Below are 20,096 nucleotides of genomic sequence, written 5' to 3'. Positions count from 1 at the left end.
GTTCCTGGCCTTGCACTTGTAATGGGAGCACTAAAGAATTCTCCCTGTCCCTAGGAGGCCAAATTCAGTCACAATACAATCAGATTTCAGATTTCGAAGCTGTGCAACACTACTGCAGGTACAAGAGTGATCAGCACGTCCCTCTGTTTCCAAAGAACAGCTGTAAGGGAAGCATCATCTTGTCTCACAAGTGAACTTTAGTTAACACTGGTGATAGAGAATAACCAGAACCCAGATCCCATCTACTGTGCTGAGACTCACTCAGGACACAAATCTGAGCCAGGAAATACCATTAAATCCTTTCTGATTTGAGTTTGAAATTTTGGATTTATTGAAAGGTACATCAACCACCTACTCAGTGTAACTAACTCTGAACACTGGGCAAAGAATATGATTCAGTCCTATTCAATCCTAATTTAGAAGGAATACAATTCCCAGAACACACAAAGTAAGCATATTTCAGAGATGCACCCTTTAGTGCAGCACTGAAATAACCTGTGTTACCAGTTTTACATTCGCTACTTTATTTTTAAAAGCATGGGAACAAAGAGATGGAAGATACATTTTTATACGCTTTATATTTTTATATAAAGCATATAAAAGTTTGCAATAACACTACAGGAGTAGAAGAAAGATTTACTACTACAAAGAGTAATAATCTAGCAAAAACAGTGTATGTGGTATTGTGGTTTTACATACAGGAGTTGTTTTGGTGGAATTGTACCACTTTTTTGTATCTTCTTGATACACTTCCTATTAAAGATTATTTATAAGCCTTTCCTTTCCAAATTTCAGCTAATTATTTTTTATTCTATGCAGGCTTTACAAAAGTAAAAAGTGAAAATTCTTGTTTATATATTTAATACACAAAACTAAAAGCAAAAAAGGGGAGAAGCTGGAAAATGGCTGAGAAACAAAATTCTTACTGGTTTTTATATTTTGAAAACAATCTATATTTCACTGTCGGAGGTCTGCTAATTTCCCTAAAAGGGTAAGTGCTCAATTGTATGACTCATCTAATGGAATCACAGAATAGTTTAGGTTGGAAGGGACCTTACAGATCATCTCTTTCCAACTCTCCTGCATGAGCAGGGACAGCTTCCAGTAAACCTGGCTGCTACAAGCCCCATCCAACTGGGTTTGAACCCTTCCAGGGATGGGGAGTCCACAGGTTCTCTGGGCAACCTGTGCCAGTGCCTCACTACTCTCACAGGAAAAAAATTAATATCTAGTCTAAACCTACCCTCCTTCAGTCCAAGGCCATTCCCTCCTGTCCTTTCACTACATGCCCTTGTGGGAAGTCCCTCTCCAATCATCTTCTAAGCCCCCTCCAGGTACTGGATAGTGCTCTAAGTTCCCCCCAAAGGCTTTAACCAATTAATTGTTCTTTTCTGCTTTTGCAGTATCTTTACCTGCTAGAAGAATCTGCAAGTTTCTTTTTCTAGACTATTTACTTTCCTTAGACATCTGAAATGTATGGGGTTTTTTCCTCCCAGTAGTTAAGGTGTGCACTATTATGCTTCTTTTTGCCTTCGTTGAAATCTAAGTGGCAGTACCTCAAAAGTCTATTTTTTTGGGTAGTTAACAACTACCTGTCCTTTACCTGATATTTTGATTGTTCTCTTAGCCCTCCTTTCAACCCAGCACTAGAAAAGACATGATGGAAATGGATTAAGACTCCACACTCAAGATGTAATATACCTTTTCCCTCTCCCAGCTGATTTTTCATGAAACTGCTCTTACTCTTAAATCCCATTCATTCAATCATGCCTTGACACATACATTCTTAAAACAAAATCCCACACATCTTGTCAAAACAGTTCTAATAGGCATAACTGAGCTGAGCATATATCAATGGCATTACTTGGGGAAACCTTTAAAAATAAATATTTAATGCAGTGTAATTCTAGCCAGAAGTGACGTTCATACTACTGTTAAAACAAATCCTCACAGCAAATGCCATATTATGTACTGGGTGTGCACGTGGAATTCTATTCAAGCATAATTAAGAGCATGTTTAAATTACAGTTAAGTCCCAGTAAATTGATGCAATTACTAGCTCATATTCATTAATCCCTCAACATAGAGAAGCCTTTTGGAAGGCAGAGCAGGCTCTGCACACAGTGAGCAGGCATCATCACTGTCCTCTCTCATGGTATTTCGTAGGTCACAAGTCCAAACTCCCTGACTACCAGTGAATTGGCAGGTTCTCATGAACACAAGGATTTCTCTTTTCAGGAGAACGAATAAAGAAGGAAATCTCAAAGACTGCCTCATATTTATTTATCTACCTAGTGTTCTGTTTCAAACAACTTATGCCCCTTGCCTGGGTGAAAATCTCTAAATATTCCAGGATAATGGAAAGGAATACCCCCTCCTCCCACTGGCTCCCCACCAGTGCCTCTGGAGCATATATACTCAAGAAGGTGGCTTTATATACACATCAAGCTTAAAATCCACTGGATTTTAAGGAGAATCCAGTGTGCTATGACCAGAAATGGATGCCTTCTTTGGAAAGTGAGGGTCAGATCCTAAGGCAGGACAACAATTTACACTATTCTTCAGGAGAAGGGACCTGCTTTTTGTTACTCAACATTACCTCCCACAGCATGATCTTAAGTCCCAGTTTATAGAGGTTACCCCAGTATTCACCAAATTATTTTGAAATCAATATAATTATATATTTTCTAGAAATTATATATTTCTATATAAATATTATATATTTTCTAGAAATTTTACTTCTACTCTTTTGAATATGCAGACTTGTATTAACAATAACATAATAGTCTCCAGAATATCCAAAACTCTGTTCAGAAATAAGTTTCAAGGGATAACCTGACATTCACATCTTCTGTGCAACATTAATATTGTGATTGTATACTGCTGAGCTTCCTGACTCAGGTCTAGGTAACAAAGATATTTCTCTAAGAGCCAAACTGATAACCCATAATTGTTCATTATGGATAAGAAGGTGTATGTAGTAGGTAATCTCACTCATGTCTCTTTTCACTATCAAGCCAGACTAAAGGTTGTCGACTGCAATTGTCTCACTGTTATCATCCAATGACATAAAGTCTGTTCAGTTTCACCTCAGTGATGATTTGTCAGTCAGCTGCCACACTCCAGCCTGGTGTCACACAACACGGGTGGGATTCTGGAACAGACCCTCCACTCCCTGTCGTGGTCAGTACATCACTGGTGTGGGGCTGCACATGCATCTTCTTTAGACTCATTTCTGCTCCATGACAGCTAAAGATCATTTCTGCCAGACTATTTTTCAGTGTGCTTTTGCAAAAAATTGAGATCTTCAGTGTTCAGTAATACTGAGGCAGAGAGGGTAAGAAGCAGCTTCTCTTCAGTATCCTCTCTGCTCTGAGATTTCAGACTTCATGTGCAGAGGCAGGAATTGCAATCAATGATCCCTGTGAGCTCCTTCCAACACAGGATATTCTATGATTAACTGAATACATCTAATTGACATATGAACAGCACTGAAGATATCAACCCATATGCTGAGAGAAAGAGCTTCAACTGTTGAAAGAAAAACTTTGTTCACACTAACAGTGGATTATGGCACACATTTTGTTACTATAAAACATAACATATGAGATTTCTGTAAAAAACCAAATAATGACAACTTTTATAGTTGCTCTTTTCAGCTGCAACCTGCTAAGGAGAACAAAGTCTGCTAGTCTGCCCATATTACTTATTTCATGCAAAATAATTACCTTTAAATAATGTTATTAAGGTTGGGAAATCAAGGACTCCAAATTTAGATTTCAACTAGTTTGTAGGTTTCTGTCTGTATTACCTGAACCAAGCTTATCCTAAACTCCTACTATTCCAAACTCTATTTTCCACAGATCCCACTGAACTGTTCCTGTTGCCCAACTATTTCTGGTTCCTTCTGACTCTCAGTTCTTTATTCTTCTCCACTGTTTCTTGCATCATTAGTTGAGGGCATTAGCCCTCAACGAATACCTAAGGGCTTTTCAAATATCAGACTCTGACCCCAGTCAAGACAACAGGCAAAATTTGCCAGACCATGCTGTGGTCTCATTACCTGATATTTGCCAGCCAACCCATATTTTACTCATTCTCCTGCTTTCTTGGGGAGCTACAGAAACACATCACCAATACATCTGCTGACCAAAGTGGTGTATGATACTTGACAGTCCTTGGAGAAGGTGCAGGCAGAGTTACCTGGAAAGTAGTAAAAGTATCTAACTGACCTCATTTAAAATTAACTGACTTCATGACAGTTACTCAATGAACTTCAGGAGACTTCTGTGCAGACTCCAGGAGACACTGATAAAAATTTACAAGTCTTGGTGAAATTAGCTAACAGACTCCATAAAAATTAACTGGCAGCACAAGAGGAGCTGGCAGCGCTGATACACCTTTGGCTCCTTTGCAGGTGCTCCCTTGGTTTCTACTCCAGTGTCGTGCAGGGAGACACCACACCCAGGTACAAACTGGTACAGAGGCACTGTGGTTTGGGAATGTGGTACTGCTGATAGAGGAGTCCTGTGAGCACTCTCACAGAACATCCTCACTGATACTGATTTCTGTTGGACAATGACTATGCTGGGTAGTTTTACCTGCAAAACTGTCATACTGGGAAAACACTCTCCAGACCAGTCACAAACCACTGATGCCTCAGAGAAAGTCAGCTCTAAGCCTCAGATTGAAAACAGTGAAAGTTTTGAACAGTTTCAGCCCAACAGCAATAAGACAGCAATAGTTACCTTGTACCACACCACATCTGGCTCTTGACTGCCTGTTTTGTAATCCTCAATATCCGGACAGGAGATTGTCTTCCTCTTAGTGACTTCTGATTTTTCCAGGTATCTGATCTTGCTGTTGTAGCAAAGCCCAGATTCATTCTCAGCTACCGTCAAGGACATGGACACCTTCATGCAATATGTTGAGTTTCTGCAAGGACAGAAAGATGGTTTCATTTATCCTGCCTTCTTTTCACCATGTTTGTTTCGGCACAGAAAGTTTCTTTGTCAAGCCCTCATTTTCACGAACACTTGAGTGACACATGCAAACAGTGACAGCCATGCTGTGCATTTCCTGCACAGAAGAATTACTAGGAAACGAAGGCTCACTTCTGACTGACTGTGAAGACTATGAAGAACCTTGAAGAAATATTGTTGACAAGTGATCCAACCCAGCACAGCAAGCTCGAGCTTGCAAGTCTATGAACACAGGAGCCTGTTGGCACCTCATATGCTGGTCAGGATACACAGTCTCATTTCCTCTGTATCCCCCCCACACTTATCCTCACTCTTGTTCTCTCCCACCTTCAGGAGATTTCACTCCAGTGTGCAGTGCTATATAATTGAGAAGAAGGGTTATGTGCAGGATGTTAAATCACATCACACAGGAAGGATTTCTCCCTGAGAAGGAGCCCCTGTACAAAATTCTACAGCACATTACTGTGGTGGGTTGACCTGGACCAGCTGCCAGCCTCCCACCAGCTGCATCCTTCACTCCCCTCAATGGGATGGGGAGTAGAAAATAAAGTGAAAAAGCTAATGGGTCAAAAAGAAGACAAGGAGACCACTCACCCATTACTGTCACAGAAAAAACAGACTTCACTTGGAAAATAAATGTTTTTATATATTTTGAAATATTTTTCTGACACTAAAGATGCTGACTGCTCACTTCCACCAACTAAAACCAGGACAGTGTTTTTAATTAAAAAAAAGTCCAAAATGTTCCATGACAAATCTTCTCTTACATTTCCTTCTGTCAAGGGAGCCTGTAGTTGGGAAGAAAATAAAAAGGTCTACAGGGACACTTCACCAGAGCTTAGCTTCATGCTAAACAAGTGCTGGCAAAACACTACAAGTGGGTTCTTGTCAAAGGTGTGGCATGAGCAGGCATTGGCAGACAGAGCCATTTGCAAGGCAAATCAGGAGGCAATCTTCAGAAACATCCCATTTTCAGCATCATTAGTGTTATGCATTCAGCAAAACTACAGACTTCGTCCTTCCTTCTCACTTCTCCTCACAATGCCACCTGTACATCTGTAATAAAATTGGTGGATATTTTGTCCATTCCCTCACCTCTGAGTGAAAAGGCTCACTTTGCACACTGACATGATGTGTTTCAGTTGAGAGTCTATAATAAAGTCTCATTCTCACAAACTGCACAAAACATATTATTTTACCTGAAAGAAAATTTCTCTGGACTGAAAACAATCCATCATTTGGGGTGGGCTTATATAATTTAGGGAAAATAAGTCAACTTTCTCCTAAATTACCTTTTGAAAAGGGTTGTCCATCTTGTAGGAAGAAAACAAATCATATTTGAGAGTTCTTACAGCACTGAAAATCCACAAAATATGGATACAACCACTCAGTGTAATCAATAGTAATTAATCAGTAATGATTATTTAGCTTTCCTGAATGACTGTAAGTATTACTGAGTGTAAGTAAGGTCACATGCGCTCAGTAATAATGATCCTGGCTAATAAAAAATAATGTCTTTGAATAGTTGTCCATTACTTGGTGTTATTTAATAGTGCTGTATTTTCTCCTAACAATCTTGCATTATTTAGATTGCATTTTGAACAGCGCTGGAGGCTACTTCTATTTAAAATGCTTCCTGGAACCACAACCTAAAAATGCAGTATGCTTTTCATTAGTTACAATTAGAATTGAGTAGAATTGAGGAAAATAAGTGCCTGGGGAGTACTATCACTTTTGTTCACACTCTATGACCAAGACAATAAATCTATTCAGGCTCATGATGAAGAAAGCCCCCACTATGCCAAAAGCAATAAACTTGAAAGCTTCATGGATGGTTCTTCAACAGCCACTCACATTACTGCTACTGCTGGTAATCCAGAAAAGGGACATTTCTGCAGGAATGTCAGTGACTGAAGCAGGAATCTTCCTTTATTCTAGTCAGCTCTGGAAAACAAGGCATGTGCAAAAGGAATCAGTAGTTTGATCAGTCTTGCTGTTTTTCTCAGTTTTGAAGGAGAAGTCTGGGATCTGAAGTTGGCTAAGTCGTGAGCCATTCCTCGCTGTGCTGGGCAAGCTGTTCCCCAAAGCTGGGCCGTTAGATTTCATCTCGCAGTTCTCTGAGCAGCTGATGCATCTGTGCTGATTTTTTTCTTGGTGTCTTCCCTGCCTTGTGGGTTCTGGAGGCATAAAGGGGCTCTCCAAAGTTGACAGCTTGAGGGAGAACTCAGGAGGGGAATCGCAAAGAGGATTGGTACAACTTTGTTTTTACCACCTGGCAAGCAGACAGGACCAGGGTGGGCCTGGCCACACAGGGCACTGATGGAAGCCCTCCTAAAGAGTTCTCTCAGGAAGGCCATAGAGCTTCTGTGCTGGGAAGGCATCCAGCTCTTTTTTTTCTTCCCAATTGTTTTCAGGATCCCTGTGTCCACAAGTGCTCTCCTTCATGACCTGCATTTAAATTGTTTATGGTAAGGGTCTTTTTCAATTTTTTTTTTTTTTAATTGGTGGAGGTACGTAGATAAACAAGCACAAACCCCATGTTTTTGCTTTTCTTCTTTCAGACAAGAAACAGATGGCCTATGAATTATTAATAGGAGGATCCATTTTTGTTTTCAGTACATGGTCATGGAGCTTGGTGGGGGAGGTCAGTGCTCCCAGCAGTGTCTGGCTGGCAGGAAAGGTTATATGGCCATTTTTGATGTGGAAAGGCAGCTACAAGAAGAACAAAAGATAACAGCAAAGCTACAGGTAACCTGGGCTTTGCTGTCAGAAACAGTGGCCAAGAGGAATGAAAAGCAAGCAGCTTCCAGGTGGGTGAAGAAGATGCTGGAGGGCTTCCAGTGGCGATCTTAGTACTGTGTGAGGCCAGGTAAGAAGAGTTGTATCTAAGTAGCAAATGTTGGAGCCCACAATAAAATGTCAGGCAACATTTTCCATATACATGTAAAGGAAATACAAACCTATGGGTCTGGAAGTGGGTCTTTCAACAATTTGTCTTTTCTGAAACGTTTCCAAACCATTCATTTTCCATAGGAGTTGATTTCTAGTGGGTTCTAATTCTATAAGAAGTAGTAGTGGTCATATGTGGAACAGGAAGAAGGAAGAAAAGAAAGAACCGCTCCACAGTGCAAAGAAGAAAAATTGTCTTGAATTTTCACACTGAAACTATGATCTGTAATTATCTGTTCCAAGGGAATAGTTACACACTGGGCCTACTCTCTTGACTGGAAATAGGAAGAAGGGCTTAGCTTTGCCAGAGTTCACAAAGCAGTTTCCTTTGTTCTGGTGGCAAGGCATCTGTAATCCCCAGGCCACCTGGAGCTGGCTCTGAACCACAAACTGAAGCCAGCTTCGAACCAAATAGAAAAGCAGAGGGAGAACCAAGGGAGTCTAACAGGTCTAAAAACAAAAGCAAGCAAAACTGTGTTTGGCTTGATTGCGAAGTAAGGACAAAAGGAAGGATATAAAGAAATGGATTAAGGACATTCGAAACTGGAGTTTCAGTCCCTAAATTATTTTTCATCTTGTTTTGGATTCAAGACAATTAATCAGCCCCAAGGCTGAATTCAAATTAAAGTAAATATTCACAACTTTTGAAAAAAAACCTTTTGTTTTTGAATTTGTGTTTCTGCTAAGTGAGGGTGGTTTGTTAAAAGAGTCAAGTAGAAAATTTTTGTCTCTAATATGCTCAGAATCACCCCCAGCCACCCTCATTTATTGATTTTCTTATAAAGAGGAAAGGCAGCAGAAATGTTGTTTAATATTTTATATCTACTAGATTGAAAAACCCCACCTAATTTTGAACTGCATATTTATACAAGAGGATTTACACTAGGTTTTTTCCCTTTACAGACTCATTTTTCATTGTACTGGGTTTTTTATTACGTTCTAAGACTTCAGCGGTAGATCCAAAAGCTGGGAAGTGTATTTATCAAAGCAGTGCTCAGGGAACAGCACACCTCAGGCTTAGATCTCTCTCCATGTCCCTGAACACTCTGACTGTTTTAATGACATTTTTATTGGCTCACTGACTGCAGGACTAAATAGATCAACTTGTACATTCATCTTAGCTCATTTTGAGTTTGAGCAACAACAGCAATATCTTGGTTTGAAGGACAGGTGTCTGCCAAAGAAGGCAAGAACCTCCCTTAGAACAGAAAATGCGACCCCCTTCCCTCCAAATTACTATAACTTTGAAATTATGGGTCTTTGAGGCGAAGACACAGGACAGTGTGTGCATGTGTGTGACCCTGCAAACGCCGGCAGCCCCAGCGGGCAGAGCACAGCCCCGGCCCAGCCTGCCTTGGCTGCAGTTCCGGGCACGGCCAGCAGGGGCGCTGCTGGCTCCCGGCCGGGCGGGGGGGATGCTTCCCCACACCTGCAGGGGGCGCTGTGCCGCCAGCTCGGCCGCGTCTCCCTCACGCGCTGATGGCGGGCGGGCTGGATGGCGGCCTGGCTGCAGCAGGAACCTCGGAGCGCAGCTGGGGCGGCAGAGATGGGCACACTCGGGGTGGCAAACAAACTGTAGCAGAAACTCCACAGCTGTAGCAGCAGCCACGGGGTGTCCTGCTGGGCAAGGGATGCTGAGTGTAAAGTGTAGCAAAAAAGCTGGAGGAGGCAGTGCAGAAAACACCCAGGCTGGGCAGCAGCCGCGGGGTTTCTGCAAGCAGGTGCCGCACACAGCCGGGAGACGCAGCCTCTGGGAACGGGGAGAGGGTCAGGATTCCAGGTTTTTCCCCTGAAGCACCTGAGTAGATGGTGAGGGCCCTTTCCAGTGTGATCAGGTTTTAATAAGGTCCCAGTTCAGTGGCTGCTCTTAGGAGCAAAGGCTCACCCGCAGCAGGAGAAGCAGTACAGGGCTGGACGCCACGGCGGCACAGAATTCTCCTCATAGTAGCAGCAACTTGACCATTCCCCTCTAATCTGAGAGAGAAGGAGATGGGGGAAAGGCCAGCGCCTCATCCCCAGCCAAAATCTCATGGCATCTCTGCCCTTCCAACAAGAAAACCCACCAGGTAAGAGTAACCAGCAGCAACCTTTCCCCCACCTTCGCCACTTCTTTTGTTTCTTAAGTACCAGTTATCATCTCTTAGGTTACAAATGGGACAAAATTCCCTGAAAGAAGGAAGAAAAAAAAATCCTAACCTCCAACAAGCAGTAACTACACCACCAACCATTTTTGTCCATCTGAAGCATTAATGCACAACCAGATCCACTACTGGCTGCTCTAAAAATGTGCTGTTTTATCAGCTCTTAGACTTAATCGAGCATTTGATTGTTTTCCTCTCACTTCATGGGAGTTTAATACATTTATTCCTGTCCAAATTTTACAGTTCACTCAATGGTTACCAAGGTCATGGTTTGATGATCTGCTTAAAGAAAAATAAGTTGTTTATCATCATTGTTATTTTTCAGATCACACAAATGTACCATCTTAAAAACAACAGTTTATTACTTACTCTTCCAAGGTTTCACTCAAGTGATAACTTATTTCTCAGTGACTCCCACTCACTCCTGCATATTTGGGGTCATTGTCTGGAAAAGATCAATTTCTCACCCATGGTGTAATTGACAGCCAGAGGTTACAAATCACAGACCCCTGATTTTTTTTTTTTAGTTTTAATTCTTATTAATTTGTCAGGTGAGAGTGCAAGAGGTTGACAGTGCTGTAGTTGCTCCCTGAACCAAAGGCCAAGAGGTGCAGTGATTCTGTGGCTTGTGTGTGGTACCTAGTCTTGGTACTGCTCCAAACACTCCTGTCCTGTATTTTGCTTTCTTGTTGCTGTTATCTAATACCAACTCCTGTGCCTGAAAGGAGAAATCAAAATTCCATGTTCCATTCCTTTAGCATCTGACACATTTTCAAGACCCCCTTGGTAAAAGAAAATAACACCATGGAAAGTATAAGCTCAGAATTAAGTGCTAAACCAGCACAATGTTACAAATCCAGTGCTCTTATATTATCTCTGCTTCTTCCAACAGAGGAAGAGGTGGTGAATCCAGACAGAGGTACCATTCAAGGCCCCATTCCCTTCAAGCAGAAAAAGTATCTGTGTGGAACTAACCCACCATTCACCAAGAATTTTTATTCTTTATGCACTTCTTTTCTCCTAAGATCCAATCTCTAAATAAGACTCGCTAGAAACAAGACAATTTGACCTTGACTGAAGCATACTGCATGTCCCAGAGGGTCATGTTTTACAGTGAAGAAAGGCTATACCCTCTCTATTCAAAAGAAAAGAACTTCTGAGCAAAGTCACTGAAAGGTAATTTTAAAAGGCTCACATTAGTGACAGCTTGAAAAATAGATATCCAGGAATGTCTCCTCAAGTCACCTGTCAACAATCTAGCTCTCACCAGAGGCACTCAAAAGCAAGACCTGTACTTCTCACTATGAGTTTAGCCTTCTTCAGAGAACTTTTTTACTTTGTATCCTGGGATGAAAAATAAAAGATGTTTGGATATGGCAGTTGGGTAGAGCATCTCACTGTTGGGTCTCTCTCATCAAAGCTTACCTCCAAGTTTAAATTTAATATGGACATCATCTTAAGAGGGAAATGAGACATAAAATTGTCAGGATATGCCTACTACAATCAGAGATACAGCCAGTAACAGCAAGGCCATGATTTGAAAATTTGTGGCTATGATTTGAAAATTCATGGGTAATTGCTAGTATTATGTTTCTTAAGTGTGTCTTAAGAAAGAAGAATAAATGACAACCATCTGATTCATACATGGTTAGGGTCAGGAGGAGCTATTTCTTTTCTGGGTGCCTTCACACACACATGCCTTGGCCCCGATAACCTCTGCATTGTGACAGATGCAAATAAAAAGCAAATCATCAGTCAGTCTCTCCCAACAGGGACTACCCAGACACAAAGAGAAAATCTCCCAACACTGGGAGAGGAGACATCCTGGACCTACAGTGTTCCTTGAGTTTGGGGTTTTTTTTAAATTGGCATTGATGTTAGTCATTAAATGGTAGGATTGAATCTATGAAAATACAATACAGAACACAGAAGAAATGAAGAAGCCAAAAGAACACCAAATTATTGCAGCATATCACACTTCAGTTCATGAACTAGGTGGTCTCTGTCAGCTTCAGACACCCTGTTCCAGCAAAAGAAATCCTGTAATTGGCTGGGTTTGCTCTGGGGGAAAATTCCTTCCTTGTCCTTAAGAATTACAAGGCAGCAAATTGCTTTAAAGTTTGCTACTGCAAATGACTAAGCCCTTTTCATTTGTTTCCTAATACTTTTCTATTAAAACTAGGATATTAATGTTAAATCACATTGTCTCACTGAAAAGCCCCATTACAAACGACATAAATCTGAGGCACAGGAACAACTGCTCCCAGGACAGTATTAAGAAATCCCCTTTCAATAATTTTGCAATTGCCATAACCTGTTTCTGAGAGGACTGAATGCTTTCTCCTTTATTTCTTCCAAAACACACACTGTGTGGATTAGCGTATCTACTCCTCTATGCCTTTTTTTTTTTTTTAATTAGACACCTAGCACACAAAACAAAAGTTGCATTCAAGATACCCATCAGACTTGTCTGCATTGCTAAACCTCAATGATTTTATTGCCTGGAGGAATAAAACCTGTGGACCACAGCCTTCGTTCTGCATGTAAGTCCTATTTTGCAGATGCAATGTTGAAAGGCAGGTCCTGCTCTGTTTGTACACGGGCAATTGAGCAGGAAAACCAGTGGATCAGTTATTGTCTCACAGGGTATACAAGGAATGAAAGAATCATGGAATGAATGCCCTCACAATGTGAACTGTTTGAGTCCTACAGCTGAGTCCTCCTGGCTGTGCCTTCGCTTAAAGAAAAAAAGAAATTTCCCTCCAGTATCACTTACCAAATATCAGTTTAACTCCCTATGGTTCTGTCATCTTGTACTTTGGGCATGATGGATTTCCTCAGGAAACCTTCCATTTGTCTGTCCACTCACAGGACACAGACAACATTTCCTACTGATGTGTTTGTAGCTACAGCTGGCTTCATGGGGATTCCAACAGGAATGACACCTGGCTGAACACACTGTCATTGTTATTTGGAGAACAGAAGGGAATGAAAACTCCCAGACATGTTGGAGAAGAGATGGCTGGGGAGGGCTGAAACATCTGAGCAGCAGCTCTCCTGCAGGTGAAGTCTGACTGAATGAAGAAGCAGTCCTCCACTCTGCATCCTTTCTCTGCTCTAGGCAAGGTTTGAAGCCCACCAGGGAAGGCACTTCAGGAGCAACAATGACAGTGAGCTGAAACATTACTGAGGCACTGCAGCACAGGGAGCTTTGTTATGACAACCTGTAGAGGCTACAAAGTAAGGCCAGTAATGTTAAAAGATTCTAAATCTGGGACTTCACTATTAGGAAAACTGAAGGATTCACAACGTTCTCATTCTTGTCCATGCCACTGCAATAGGGAAGCCACCGGATGCCCTCCAACCACAAAGCAACATGGATATTTCTGCTTGAAGCCCTGACTGTTCTTGCAGCTTCTCATCAACAGTAAACATTGTTTTTCAGAGCGACAGAGGATGAATAATTTCTCTTTTAAAGCTTTAGAGGAGGAGGTTGAGTGAGCAGAAATACACATATCACCAGGGAAGAGAAACAAATCTTTGTTTTTCTGCAAAGAATAGACAGAATGGATTTCTCTCAATAAAGACAATGTCATCAAAATGATTTGCAGGAGCACCATCAGTTTTTACACAATTTTAGATACAAATGTAGAAGCATTCTGATTCCACTTTCCCCTGCATTTTGATAATGCCAAAACATTATATCTCAGTGATAAAACCTCAAAAAAATTTATTTTATCATGAATCATGCTGACTTTATAATGTATCTGCTGTAGCACTGAATTCAAGTATTGAATACTACATCTCACAGGGATTTTGTTTATACAGAATCAGTCAATTTTATTGTGGGAAATGTGTGGCATTTAATGTTAGTGCCATACAGAGCCTGGAAAGCCTGTGCCATGCTGAATCCACTTGCTCCAAATGTGAGATGCTGCTTCTACAGACACGCCTGGGACTGTACAGGAAAGCTGATCATATATCAGTGTGCAAGGCTGAGAGGTAACTATGGGATGTGTAATCCATCAGCTACTTAGACGTGCTTCACTTGGATATCCAATAATTAAAGACACTAGCCCACAAGAAAGTATCATCTTTAAATCTTTCCAGAATAAGTCTACGAGGGAAAAAAGCACTTGCCAGTAACAGATATGGAAGAAAATATTCTATGGCTAAACTGGAATTACAAAACTGCATCCAACAGGGTTTGAGATACAAAATCACCTTTGTCATGAGCGGTTGAATGCTGAGCAAAGCCAAACATTCTGTATTGCCATCAACAAAATGAAGATCTGCATTTAAACACATATTGCAAGAACCACAAGAGATGGCTGCAGAGAAAGCAACCTTACCCTTACACATGTTCACTTTATGACTTAGTCCAACACTTCTGTTTGGATCCAAAAACACTTTTCATGCTGCTCAGAAGCCAGACTTTCAGTACTAAGAGAAGGTGTGCAGCTGTTCCTGGACTGATGGGTGCATTCTGCAGTCTAGACAGGCACTTGCAACAAGCCCCTAAGCCCTGCCTAACATCCTCTGAAGTTAGAGCACACAGGCTGAGCTGCAGATTTTACTGCCAGCCCCTCCAGGCTGTCTAAATCTGATTTTGATTTGCTGGTCATGCGCTCCACAGACATTCAGAAGCCAGAAGGCTTAAAATCTACAATTGCTCTATTTTATTACTGCTCAGAAAGTGGTATCTCAATAGCTCACCAATGGCTCAGCAAAGGCTCAATTCCACTGTGCATGTCCATAGCAATGCTGCTCTCCATTAAGAACTGTGCACACAGGGATACAGCAAGGGAAAAACGACACACAGATTTTCTGACTTGATTTGTCAGCAGTTCTCTGGCGTCAAATGCTGGTATTAGAGATCTGCAAGCTTATTCTCCCATAGGCATTCAAGGCCCTCATTCCCTCATTATTCTGCATCCTGTACAAAAATCAAGGCTTAGCTTCATTAGCCAGTTTGATGACCACAAATTTTCATCTCCTGCTCCCCTGCACCCTCTTGAGGCCCAGATTTTCTACCCTTCTGTTTCATGTTATGGGAATCAAGTTTATTTCACCAACAGTTAATTAACAGCAAATATACACTTTCATTTTTTACTCTTACTGGTTTTATTATTTAAATCCTGACTACAGTTTGGTTTGGAGCTGAGCCTAGTTAGAAGAAGGTTTCCATAAGCAGTCCCTAGATGATGGCAAATTTAGGCCAAATTTTGCTGAGATTTCCTCCTCAGCTCACCTTTTCTTTCACCAGGTGAAGATGATCTAAGTCGGCCCAGTTCTTCTTCTGTCTTTAAAAACTGGGCTTTTAACATAGAAAGATTATTTGTTCAGAGAGCAAAAGTAGATCATGATCTGGCAAAAGACTGTCCTACATACTTGGAACTTTAGGACCACCCTATTCATTTAGGTTGAGTGCAATTTCCATGTTTTGGTTTGATGCTTCATCATTTTGAAGCTCATCTCTGAATTCTTCAGGGAAGAAGCTGCAATCCAGAGTGCTGATATGAAAATCCCAGAACATCAAGCCTCCGTAACAGAAATGCCAACAGCTTTATCTGAAAGTAGCATTTCTGGGTGCTGGAAGATTAATGGCATATCCAGGATATCTACTGGAAGGAGACCTCCAGAACACAGCAATTCCACACTGGGCAGTAAAGTCATGATACAAACGTCACAGCATTTACCTGGAAACTGCAATGAAATATGCAGATATCCATTACCTAGGATGCCTTTTGGATGTAGCAGCAATATCCCTGATTTGACACAGAAAAGGCATCCAAGAAAAAAGAAGATCCATGGAATTCACATGGCTTAACTAACACAGCTGGACTCTGCACTCTTAAATGTCCTTGCAGAATCAGGACCTTTTCATATGATTAACACTGGAGAAAAATAGCACACTTCAGTTTGCATCTGAATATGAGCTCGATGCCAAAATGCATTGTGAGAAGGGAGAAGTAGGTTTTAATGCAACAATAAGTTCCCCTATTATACACACACCCCCACACCTGTCTATGGAATAATGTTTAATTGGTTAAATAGAGGAGAGACAACATTTAAATTATGATATCAAATCTCTTCAGTCTGGAGAAGCAACCTCATTTATAAAGGCTGATCTAATACTCCTTAATTTTATGCAGCATTACAGGTTTCTTACAAAACAGTCATTATGATTATTGAAATGACAGTTCTGTACAAGAAAGAATTCACTGACACATTTAATTTTTACCCATCTTCAAATCACTGTCATAGCAGCCTATCCTTCATCTGCTCATACCCACCCTTTTCAGGCAGGTTCTGAAAAATTCCTTCACACTGCTTCACTGATAGTCATGCCTTGATCCTATGAGCACATGTGAGAAACCAGAAAATGCAGCTTCTTGAAAAATTTTTTTGGAATCAAGAAGAAATATTTCAACAAATAAGAAATTCAGTGAAAAGTTCAGTTGACATTTTCCCCATATAGTTTTCTTATCTGTCATCTAGTGTTGACTTGGAAAAAAAGTCACAAATTGGGTGGAGAGAAAATGAAAACTCTAACTATTGCCTTCCCAGATCAAGACTGAGCCCATAATTTCAACCCATGAACTTCTGGGACCAGGACCCCTCATCCCATTTGGCCCCAGCACCACATTTAAGCATTTCACCCCCTTGCACCCTTTTGCAAAGACAAGCACAAATAACAGAGCACTTCCAAGGTTGGAAGTGGTGACTTGAAGTGGTGGAACTGGTCACTGGGACATGCTAATGTGGGATTTCATGCTTTGGACAGCACAGGGAGATGTACCAGAGCTTCACAAGTCCCTGGAGAGTGGCTAGAAAGATATCAATTTAGAATTGAATTGCTTCTGATTTTCTCTAAAAGAATCTGAATGAAAAATTCTCTGTTGAGAAAAAGTTTTAAATTTATCTTGAACCAAAAGCATTTTCCTCCCCAGTTTCTTTTTGTTTCAGCTACCAAACCAAAAAGCTCAGCTATGCATGCAATCCTAAACTCAGTGTTGCACACTGATGGAGACAATCACCTCTTCATTTCCACTGCATCAAGTTCTATCTACCAGTGTCTGCTAATTAATTCAGTCTACAAAAGATAGCATTTGTACACAGAGATTGTTAATGTTTCTGGAAAATAAAATCATATTCTAAAATTACTGCTCTCATTTGTGACCTTTTAACTCTCATAAAGCAGGTGAATCTGGTTAATGACTAAAACGCAAACATCTGCCTATTCCCCTCAAAAAAAAATGGATTAATAAAGCTGAAATTACACAGTTAATGGTGTGGATAGTCTCCCACAGAAATGTGATCACATTTCAGAACATTACATCCCGCTCAATTTTAATGAAATTAAAATCAATTACTATTGCTACATCCTCCACTATTTTAAGCCTCTTATGGTTTCATAAATAATAACAAGGATACATTGCCATGCTTTTGGAAGAAAAAATTAATTCAGTAAAGGAAGAAATATAGTCTTTTATCTATAACTACTACACTTATTATTCTGCACTCTGACAAAATCTGAAAAAGGCAAAAATATCTGTAATTATGTAAGAAAGTTCTAGTCAAAGCAAGGAAACTGCATAACTGACAAGGAAGATCTTGTTGCTGTGTAATGCCTTCCAATAAGCATGTCATATAGTTTTTAGCTGAAAATTAGAAGAATCCATGAATTATTCAAGAACTTGCCCATTTGTTACCAAAACTACTTTGTCATGTAAATGAGCAGAGTTTTGAAATTTCCCAGAAAAAAGTATGCCCCAGAATTTGATCCAAGATCAATTATTTATTTTTCACAAAGGATTTGCATTAGAATGTTTCAGAGTATTAAACTAGTAACTTGATTATCACAACAATGACTTCTTATGAAAAAAGCACAGCTCACTTGAATCATATAAATCACCATCTTCCCGTAACATTTCGAAATCAGGGCCTTCATATCACACCCTACCTCTGACAGAGGAGCTGATAAAACTCCAAAGGCTGCAACACAATCCAACTGCTGCATTAGGCAGATATATCCAATATTTAAACTGGACATTGGTGCCCAGTACAAACCACCACAATCCAGGGCACACTCTTTGATTTTAGCAGCATTCCTCAGGATCACAATGGTCTGAGGCAGCTGAGGCACCAAGACTCAGCAGAGATGGACAGAAAGCAAATTCTGGGTTCTGAACAGTGCTGCAATTTGCTGCAATACTTGTTATTTAATTCATTAAACATGTCTAATTTCAGTATAGAACAGCAGACAAGGATGAAGCAAACTTATTATCTGAAACTGAATAGTTTAAAACCATACAAAGTAACTGTAAACTCCTTTTCATTCAAAACTGGATCATTTAAGGAATATTTATTCATTCATTCTTTAGAAGTCCTCCTTTTTTTTTTTATCTTCTCATTTTAGGCATAGCGATGACATCAACATCTACATGACAGAAATCACGAGCTCTAGCACATATTTAATTTAAGGCTCATCCAACAGTTCCAAGACACTTCTGAGAAATCCATTTTGGTGTCTTACCAAATGAGGTCTGCTTAAATTTATGATAAATCATAATTGTATATTAAAATAAACATTTATTTAAAATCAGACAGGACTGTAACTCCCCATGGCCTGATCCCATCAGAATAATTCAAACTGTAACTGTGTAATAACTCAGAGGATTTGAAACAGAACAGTATTTAAACAAAATACTTCACGATTTAAGAAGTATCAGGTTCTGAAGATTTACAGAAAATTGTGAAATTGCATATTTTGTACTTAAGAAAAAGAAGTAATTAAGTGAAAGCACATTAATTATAGCTACTGGACTAGGTAACTATAGTTACTAGGGAAACTAATTTTGAGACAAAGCATTATGAGACATATGTAATTATGAGAATAAAAAAAAGTATGTATTAACTGGATGAATATCTAAATTCTAATGGCTAAAATTAATTTTAACCAATATCTAATACTCCATACATTATTAACCAATAATCCCCACATTCTTACTTAGACTTTAACACAATACTCACCTCAGAACACATGTGTAGAAACCACTGTCTTGCAGCTCAACCGAGTGAAACCATATGGAATCTTCATCCTTGCTCATCCTAACTTCGGAAAATATAATGGGTTCTTCTAAATCTCCTTTGTTTTTGTACCACATAAGCCTAAGACCTGTGCTTTGGGCCATGCTATAATTAGTTCTGATATAGCTGTAGAAAAGGGCACATTTCACTCGGACTGGTTCACCTGCCAAAGCCATGTATGTCTTGAGATCCACTGACCAGTCAATGCAACCATCAACTGAAAGTAAAACAATAATAAAGAAATATTAGACATAGATACATTTTCCAATATAATGAAAGGCAGCTTGGGAAATGCAATACAGTACATTAAAAAATGGCTTTTGGCATGTGCTGAATTGTTTCAGGGTAATATGAAAAACCTAAAGCAGTTATTGGCAACTAAGGGTTTTTATACACCTTTTTTAATTACATGTAACTGTGAATGTGCAGACAGTAAATAGAGCACACTGAGCTTGCTCAATTCCACTTCTTTAGAATATCATTACTTTCATCCCCAAAACACTAATTCTTTATTAAATAAACCAAATGTTTAGCACCTTAACTACTTGCCTCTGTAAACCTATTTTGAGTTCTCCAATTCCTTGTGGAAAGAAAATGTACATTGGCATCTGATGCCATTCTTATCCCTTAAAACTTTTCCATCCACCTCTGTTAGATATGTTATGCAAAAAAATCCCCAAATAACAGGTGTGACATTTATAATTTTCTTTTCAAGGCAGTTCCACATAGTTGGGTTTTTCCCCTACAGCCTACTCAAACTGTAGAGGTCTGTATTATACAAAACAGGATACAATTACAACATGCTGCCTGTGCAATCAAACTTAATACAGGAGTTATTAAAATAAAAAAGGACCACTTTTGATGTTCTGTTCAGCAAAAACTTTTGAAACAGTTTTCTTAATACTTCACTTTAAAATTAACATACACCAGA

At 40.0% G+C, this 20,096-nt stretch overlaps 1 protein-coding gene across 2 annotated transcripts in view; it reads right to left on the bottom strand.

Moving 5' to 3' along the window:
* IL1RAPL2 (interleukin 1 receptor accessory protein like 2) overlaps positions 1-20,096 on the bottom strand; it is a 327,614-nt gene that overhangs the window by 147,275 nt on the left and 160,243 nt on the right. For both annotated transcript variants that reach the window (XM_041396593.1, XM_041396592.1), the window contains exons 2-3: positions 19,109-19,382; positions 4,749-4,935 (exon numbers count right to left, since the gene is read on the bottom strand). In XM_041396593.1, coding sequence (XP_041252527.1) covers positions 4,749-4,935; positions 19,109-19,382 — 461 coding nt within the window. The remainder of the gene's footprint in view (positions 1-4,748; positions 4,936-19,108; positions 19,383-20,096) is intronic.

The sequence above is a fragment of the Onychostruthus taczanowskii genome, unplaced genomic scaffold, assembly GCF_017590055.1.
Source record: "Onychostruthus taczanowskii isolate IOZ18803 unplaced genomic scaffold, ASM1759005v1 scaffold13, whole genome shotgun sequence".
NCBI classification, from domain to species: domain Eukaryota; kingdom Metazoa; phylum Chordata; class Aves; order Passeriformes; family Passeridae; genus Onychostruthus; species Onychostruthus taczanowskii.
The sequence above is the reverse complement of the archived record's forward strand: the minus strand, read 5'-3'. Positions and strand labels throughout refer to the sequence as shown.